At 57.9% G+C, this 8,724-nt stretch overlaps 1 protein-coding gene across 1 annotated transcript; it reads left to right on the forward strand.

The window, feature by feature from the left end:
* Positions 1–1,261: 1,261 nt before the first annotated feature.
* Positions 1,262–6,318, forward strand: LOC308610411 (NUT family member 2G-like; the record flags this gene model as incomplete). Its single annotated transcript, XM_081259557.1, is given in 7 exon segments — positions 1,262–1,927; positions 2,887–3,015; positions 4,056–4,308; positions 4,705–4,974; positions 5,371–5,487; positions 6,008–6,035; positions 6,038–6,318. Coding segments are annotated over 7 exon segments (1,734 nt in total), but the record flags the coding sequence as incomplete, so codon positions are not given.
* Positions 6,319–8,724: the final 2,406 nt, after the last annotated feature.

The raw sequence follows: 8,724 nt of genomic DNA on the forward strand, positions 1-8,724 counted from the left end.
TTCAGACCTACTTCATCTTGTCCAGTATCTCATGGTGGACCCTCAGGCTGCCTTGAGAGGAAGAGTTTGTTCCTATTTCAGGTCACTCCTTCATGGAAGGGAACAGATGTGGAGTGGGGTTGTTTCGGGTGGAATGTCTATGAAGCCTGCTTCCTCTTTTAAAGGGGGAAGGAGTGTAGCCCAGGATCAGGAAGATGATCTTCTGTGTTACTATTAAATGTCCTATGACATCTGTTCTGGTGAGTTAGGTGCACCGTGGTGTGTACCTTGTTCTCCTGAACGGGGATGTGTTTCAGACAACTTGATCGCCATGGCATCTGGCTTATGCCTGCATCTCAGATTGTCTCTCCGTTATTGGGAGCTGGAAGGGGAAGGACCACAGGCAGTCTATACTCCCACGACCAATGTAACATGACAATTCCCTGGCCCTTGTTTAATCCTCTGCAGCCATCACTGGCTGTGAAATGACAGAATCTAAGGGACACGCACCTACTTCTCAGACCACCCCAAGCCCCTAGGAACAGAACTCCTGACTGATGACAGTGACTCTGGGCACTGGGGAAGGGGTGGCAGGACCTGGCCCATGTTACGTATCTGCTGTGGGTTGTTCTGAGATGCAGGTGCTTTCTGGGCCAGTGTCATGGGTTTGTATCAGGATTCCATTAGAGATATTTTCCAGCATTTTGTTTTGTTTTGTGAGGCTAGGAAAGAAAGAGGGGATTTATACTGAGCATCAGGAAAAGGAGGACTGAGGAGGAGGTGGGGCCCTAATATTTTACACAGTGCCTGTCCACAAAGGGCCTTTGGGGGCCTAGAACTTACCTTGCAGAAGGCCCCACCTGCTAGTACGCCGGCTGAGGGGCATTTCTCACAGAGCAGATGTCCACACAGCTCCAGGTCTTGGGAGACAGCCTGTGAGGCTTAGGTGCCAGGGTGTGCCTTAGGGAGGCTCTCCAAGTGAGTGCTTGCTGAGGCAATTTCTTCTCGGCAGGCAGGGGTCAGGGAGCTTGGTGGATGGGCGTGGGGTCACCAGTGGAATAATTCTCAACTGGAGGTCAGGGCATGAAAATCACTTGAAGACATTTGCACGCTGCAGTTTCCCTTGTCCAAGAGTCTCTCATCTGTGGAGATTTACACTCTGATGCCGCAGAAAGCCTCAGTCCCACTTGCCCATTCTCCTCCTCCATTCACTCCTTTCCTTTGCCTCAACAGCATCTGCAGTGCTGGGAACAGATGTCACCATGAACCCCGGTGCCTCCTTGTCTACTTTCATGGCAGTGTCCTTTCCTCCACCCATTCCTGGCGCCCAGCACTGGCCACCCTGGGAGCAGCACCTGCCACCTCTCATCACCCCCGCATTCCCTCCTGGCAGCAGCCTGCGGCTGCCAGCTTTCCCCAGGATGCCTTTGGTGGCTAATGGTGGCTGTGGCCCCAGTGCCCCTGGGGCTTGCAACTTCACTGTCCAAGTCAGGTCACAAGGGAGGCCAGTGCAGGCCCCCCAGACTCAGACCTTTATCGTTCCTCAGGGCCCCCTCAACTGGAGCGCTCCAGGGGCCCTCAGCGGGAGTGCTGCATGTCCTGCACCCATATTCTTAGCAACCCCTGCGATGGAGACCATTGTGACTGCTCCAGCTGTTGGAGTTACTCAGGCTGGCAAGGGAGGCTGGACCCCAGGCTTTCCTCCTCAAGCTCCACCACCAGCTGCCCAGATGGCCCCTAACATTCGCCCAGTGAACTCTGGGCCATGGCCACGTGGCACTTCCAGGGAGGGCAGCCTGGACACCAACCAGCCCTATGCCTCGCAGGAGGACTGCTCTAACCACCAGAGCGTGTACAGTAACTTCCGACGGTGGCAGCGCCTCAAGCCACTGGCCTGGAGACACCTTCCCCAGAGTCCTGATGCAGAAGCTCTTTCCTGCTTTCTCATGTGAGTGAACGCTCAGGGGGTCATGAGCTTATCGGAGCTCTTAGATAAAGAGGAACTGGGGATGGACTCGCAGGTTAGGTTTCTAGGGATACTGGAAGCAAGGTGTGAAGGCGATGTCCACGCCACGAAAAGGCACACTGTCAGTCATACGGGCGAGCCTGCTAGTCCACGACATCATGACTGAAATGTGCCTTATCTCAACTGACCCCACCCCTCTGTGAGTCTAGCCAGCTTGCTCTTCCATGATTCTCCTGGTAATATGGCCTGAAGACTTGCAGTCAGAGAGGGTCGTGGTGTAAGTTGAGGAGCCAAGGAGTGGATGCCACACTCTCCTGTGCTGACGTCTCCTTTCATACAGCACTTGAGTGTACGTGGCCGGGGGAGGTCACTTCGGAGAAGGGGGAGGAGCGCGGGGCCCAGGAGAGCGCTTCATGCACGCCTCGACTTTGTTGATGTGGAGAATTCCACTAGGAACAGGGTGATGGTAGAGCTCTCCTAAGGGCATGGGCTCTCTCCCACTAGAGTTGTGAGCCTGGCAGGCATTTCCATCCTAAACCTGCGGTCCCTCGTAAAAAGGGGACAATCACACTTCACCTTCAGAGGACCGTGCAGAAGACTCCTTGGGCTAATCTATGAAGTGTGAGCAGATTGCCTGGCACATGCCACGCCTCACTGATGATGGTGATTTTTATTATGAAAAGGCAGCCTTGAAGAGGAAAAGAGCTCCCCAAGGCACAGTGTCCCAGCTCTAGCCTGGGAGTGGATGGTCATCCTCGAGTGAGTGTGAGGCGGTGACAGCCGTAGCCGGGAAGGCTTGTCTCTGCTCTCCCAGACACCTGCCTCTCACTCTCCTGTTGCTCAGTCATGCTGTGTTGAGTGATGTGTGGTCCACATTGGTGGGTGGGGTCAGGCAGGTGGGGGCTGGGCTGGGCACAGAGACTGACCCCGAGTGCTTACAGCCCAGCGCTTCGATCCCTGGCCCGCCTGAAGCCCACCATGACACTGGAGGAGGGACTGTGCAGGGCCGTGCAGGAATGGCAGCACATTAGCAACTCTGACCGGATGATCTACTACGAGATGGCGCAAAAGTGAGTCAGCGTCCTGGGCCCAGGGGCTGCGTGGAGGGTGAGGCGAGTGGGTGAGGGCAGGGTCTGGCCGTGGGGGTGCTCATCAGAGAGGACAAAGGAGAAGGGCTGTCGCTCGGAACGGGGGGCCCGCAGCCCAGAGGCCCTACAGTCCTCCAGAAACCCCTCCCTCACCTTGAGAGTTTGGGTCTTCTGTCCTTCCTCCACCACGAGCTCTGCCCTCCCCTGAGTTTGACCTACCCTTGCCCTCACATGAAGGTCTCAGGACGGGGCAGGGTGAAGCTGTGAGTCCAGTAGGGGTCCAACTCCGGCCATATGGGCTGGGCTGGGGAAAGAGCTCCACCCGCCAGCCTGCTGCTTCCTTAGTGGTGGCTGGCTGGCGGCCACTGACATAGATTTGGGACCCCCTCTCCTCACGAAAAGTGGCCTGAGTGGGTACCCTGGCATCCCTCAAGAGGCTGGGGAAGCCAGCTGTCATCAGCCCAAGGGTCTCTGCCCCTTCCAGTGTTTGCTCCACGGTAATCCCCTTGGTTTAAGAAACAAAACCAAACAAACAAGCACCTCTCAGAGGAAAGGAAGGCCTGTCCTCTAAGCTCAGCATCCACATCGTCCAGCCTCTCCTGAGCCCTGTCTCCAGGTCTACGTTCCAGAACTCTCAGTCCCAACCCAGGGTCCTGGATTTGGGCAAGGACCCCTGTGGGGAACACATGCCTGTTCCAGCCTCTGGCTGTCAGCCCTTCATGTGGCTCTGGATGGGGGGCATGGGGAGGGTGCCCCCTGGGTCAGCCACGTGTCCCGTTGACCTGGTTCAATGCAGCGACCTGGCTCTATGCTGTTGAATGCTCTCCAGTGCTGGTGAGGCAGGAAGGGTCCCAGATCTTGTATCAGTTCCAGGAGCAGCTCTCTGCTGTGGACAGCACCTCACAGGGCCTTGACAGCCCCAAGGCACATCCTCTCCCAATCCCTCATTCTTGGCTGCCTTTGTTGGGCTCCAGAACCCAGGCCATTTTCTCAGGATGGCCTGTGCCTCCGTCACACCCCAGGTTCATGCAATTTGAGGCAGAGGAGGAGATGCAGATCCAGCAGTTGTGGTGGATGCAGTGCGCGCAGGGCCTGCCTCCTCCAGCCCCACCGAAGCTGGATCCTCGGGGGCCCCCAGCCCCGAAAGTGGGCCTTCAGCCAGCCACCCAGGTTCCCACTGGAGTTGAACGCACAGGTAACAGGGGCCCAGGGTTGGCCACTCTTCCCATGTGGATCATCTTCCTTCAAGACAGGGGCATTGGTCTTTCAAGCAAAACAGCCACCGAGGCGGGGGGGTGGGGGGTGGGGTCTCAGATGCCCTTCGTTACTACGGGGTATTGACTTGGTCAATCTTGTAACTTCTCTCACGCCTCCCTGTCAAAGGACTGCACACAAAGTCTGCCTAAGAAGTGGGCTTGATGGGGACACCCCTGGAAAATTGGAGGTTCCCCACTTCCTTATATGTGACTCTCTTAGATGCCCCCTTACCTCCCCCCTCCAACTGTGCATGAAGCTCCAGGTGGTCCTGACCCCCCCACACCCACATCAATGTCCCCCAACAGTGCCCTCACCAGCGTGCGCTCGGTGGTCAGGAGGTGGACCGGGAGCCCCTCACCTTCCTTCCCTTCCTCCTGCTCTGCCGCAGCCTGTGCTCCCAGGATGTCCGGCCCCAGGGCCCAGCCCTCCCGCCCGAAGCCACACGGGTCCCAGCGACCCCCGGAGCCCAAGGCACCCGAGGACATTCCACCTGAGGCTGTGAGGGAGTATATGGACATCATGGAGGCGCTGGTGGGGCCCGTCCACTCAGCCACAGGCAACTCAGATGCAGAATGGGGAGAGGACGGAAATGAGCTGCAGCAGGAAGAGGACGGCACCTACTCGGACCCGGATCTCTTAAGCTATATCGACAAGCTGTGTTCCCAGGAGGACTTTGTCACCAAAGTAGGCTAGGCCTGGAGACTGGGGTCTGCAAGATGCCAGGGCATGGAACTCTCAGCACCCAAGATCTGGGTTCTGCTCAGGCCGTTGGGACTTAAGCTCAGCTCCTTGTTCCTGAGCCTGTTGTTAGGGGAGGTTTACACAGATGTTTGTGTGTACATGTTTGTGTCTATCTGTGTGTATGCCTTTGTGTCTGTGTTTGTGCCTCTGTATATGTGCTCTTTTGTGTGTGACTGTGTATGTGCATGTTTGCGTGTGTGTGTGTGTGTGCGCGCTGACCATCCCCGCCTTGTGGAGGAGAGTGGGGTGGGTCTCTGCTTTTCACTTTCCCTCCTGGCCTTCTTGTCTCACAGGCCACTCCTGGCCGAGGATGCTCACAGCCTCTTCTTTCTGTTCTAGGTGGAGGCAGTCATTCACCCTGGATTCCTGGCAGATTTGCTTTCCCCAGACCCACAGCTGGATCTCTTGGCCCTAGAGAAGGAGCTGGAGCAGGAGGAAGGGCTCACCCCCGAAGAAGTGAGACAGGGGAGGGAGAGGGACACTCAGGGAGCCAGGGGACCCCACGGGAGGGGGACCCCAGGTGATCCAGGGGACAGGGGAACCCAGATGACCCAGGGGAGCCAGAGGAGGGAGGGATCCCCGGTAGAACAGGGGACACAAGGGACACTCAGGAAGACCAGGGCACAGAGGGACCCCAGTGAACAGGGGAGAGGTAGGGCCCCAGAACAGGAGGGCCACATAGCGCTGTCCATCCCTCCCCTGCCTGGGACACCTGGCATGGGGAAGGGCCCGTTCTGGGGTGGGTGCAGTGCAGGGTGAAAGGAAGGAGAGGATGGGGAGCCGGGAGGGGAGGGAAGGTCACAAAGCTCGGAATCAGTTGCAGGAGGATGGCAGGACTGCCACAGTGTCTGTATTTGGATTCGAGTCCTGGGGTCGCCCGTCCCCTCCTCCCCCCCAGGGCCATTGTCCCACTGCCCAGTGCTCCTCCTCTCACACGTGTGTGTGGAGCCGTCACTGTCCTCCTCCCTCCTACCAGCTGGTGCAGAAACGACTCCTGGCCTTGAAAGTGTGCGGGCAGCCCCGAGTCACAGTGCACCCGGAATGGCCTCAAGTCCTTCTGAGTCCGACGCCGGCCAAGGTGCCCAGAGGCACGACCAAGACCCCCATCTAGGGGTCAGTGATGAAGCCTGCCCACCAGAGATTGATTCTGAGGCTCTTCATAGGCTCATCCAAACAGACACTGCCCTGTGCAGGCCCAAAGTCTTTGTTCCCTCTGGAGGACGTCAGGAGTTCTCTATATTCCGGCCCGTACGGCTCTCCCCTCCCCAGGGTCAAAGGCGCACCGGCCCTCTATTGAGATCCAGGGATGCGTCTGTTCTCAGAAAGGCCTCTACTCTTCGGGAGGCCCGAGTGCCCAGGGACGGGTCCAGTGAGAACGAGGAGGTGCTCCAAAGCGTCTTCATCGTAGACTCTCAGCATATACTGGTGCCTTTCAGGATGTCCCTCAGTCCTGCACATGTCTCAGCCCTGGCTTCCTCTGGAGGTTGGGGGGCCCAGAGTGTTCCCCAGTCCCCCTCCTCTCAGAAAAGAGGCCTCAGCCCAGCTCCACCAGCCGCTCCCAAGTCGAGGAAGCGGGCTCTGTGTGGACGCCCAGCCGCTGCTGAGAAGCTGCCCATCCCCGGGGCTGGCCTCGGCGTCTCTGGGAGGCCAGCCTTGGCTCTGGGGCTGGCTCGCCCCTCACAGCTGAGAAAGAGAAAGCGTGACCCGTTTGACACAAAGAAGCGTGGGAAGAGGAGGAAGAAGCACTGCAGCCAGTAGGGAACAGCTGGGCCGGCCCTCCAGGGCGAGGCCCCAGGGCAGCCCCCTGGGGAGCCTAGGGGCTCCTCCTGCTCCCAGTGCTGATCCTGGATGATGTGGGGGGAAGGGAGGGGGGCAGGACCACCAGGGTGGGGAGGGGGAGCGGGATTGTGGGGGGGTTAGGGAGGTGGGGGAGGTGGGTGTGGGAGGAGGATCTTTGGAGTGATGTATGTAAATTGTGAACAAAGATCGTTTTCGTGGGAAATGCTCTCAGGCCACTGTCATCTTGTTGGTGTTGAGCTGCTCCACAGAGAGCGATCCTGAGAGGAAGGAAGGATGAGGGAGGTCACAGGAGCTCTGGGTCTACAGGTGGCCACACCCTTCCTCCACATAGACAAGGACTCCTCAGGCTGCCCCTGGGAACGCACAGCTCTCACTTTCCCCAGGGACCCCCTCATCAGCCCCTTCTCTAACGCCTGCTTGGCTAGGGCCCTTCTGGGGCATCTGTACCGTCTTCTGCATCCCTGAACCTTCTGGGGAGGCAGAGCTGCTCTTGTGCCTTTCAGCCCTCTGGACACTCACCAGTTTCTAGGATGGAGCCTGGAGACGGCCCTTGTCATTATGGAGCTTCTCTCTGCTTTCCTCACGTGGCCAGACGACGGCGCTGGGATGACCCTCCGCTCATCCAGGGTTTCCTGTGTGGGTGGCCTGACCAGAGACGAAAAGTCTTGGCCATGGGGACGGGACTGTCTGCCTCATCGTAGCGGGAGCATCCTCTAGTCCCACTGGGATTATTGCAATGTGGAGAGTGGTGGAGGCAGCTACCTCTTCATCCCAATGAGGATGCAACAAGGGGAACGGGTGTGGGGAGATTCATGGGGCCCCCGTTAAAGGTGTGTATAAGGGAAAGGACAGTCGGGCCCCTTTGTGGAACTTGTGGGATCTCTGTGCAGCAGCATCTCGTTCAACTGAGGGAGGAGGACCCATGTGGCTGTGGCCGTGGGGACTGGCGTCCGGGGCCTCCGGGTCTGCAGAGACACCCCAGAGCTACTGTCCCTTCCCTTTGCACCCATGGCTGGACGTGTGTGTGTACTGGTATCAACACTGGTTTGTATCCCCATAGGAAACAGGTCCTCCTAACAAACTATGACCACGTTTCACAAGAACAGCTTGCTCACAGGGGCGGCAGGGGGTGGGAGAGGTGTCTGTGGCCCCAGATCTGAGTGGGAGCTGGGATCCATGCTGAGGAGTGTGGAGGCCTCAGTCACCGTCCTGTGGGTGTCGGCAGAGGCTTCGAATCATCAGAGCAGGGGAAATGACCCCCTCATTAGAGTGAGATGAGCAAACAATGAGGGGCAGGGAGTAGACCCCCGCTGTCTCCCAGAAGTGCCTCCCCTCCCAGTCCGCTTAGCCTCTGTCACAGCCTGTGCTGGCCCACCTCTGAAGCCCCTTCCTCCTAAAGCACTGAGATGCTCTGATCTTTTATGGACCTGCCCTGGGCCTCACCCCCCCTTCCCTGCTGGCCAAAGGCTCTTCTCCTGCTTCTGACTTCTGATTCCTTCCCCAGGACCCAGGCAGGTGTTAGGACAACAGAGATTCCCTGAACATGACCCCTACACCACCAGCATGCAAAACTGGGGCCGCAGGCTTCCACAGGTGGCATGACTCTCTGCTGGACCCTGCAAAGAGCTTGGAGAAGAAAGGGGCTCATGTCTCTCCACCTCCACAGAATCTGTAGGTCAGCCTCACAGGTCCCCCTCTGTCCAGGTGGGCAGCACATATGTGCTCCCAGCCCTCCTTGACCCTTTGTGAAAGAAAGTTTTTGCAGCTTAGTAGTCTGATATTAGTCAAGGTGTCTCAGGGCTTGTTCCTTTTGAAGCCCTACAGGAGTATCTGTTTCCTTTCCCTTTCTGTCTTCTAGAGGCTGCCTGCATTCCTTGTAATTAGTCCCTTCTT

The sequence above is a fragment of the Mesoplodon bidens genome (genome assembly GCF_964165515.1).
Source record: "Mesoplodon bidens genome assembly, contig: HAP1_SCAFFOLD_759, whole genome shotgun sequence".
NCBI classification, from domain to species: Eukaryota; Metazoa; Chordata; class Mammalia; order Artiodactyla; family Ziphiidae; genus Mesoplodon; species Mesoplodon bidens.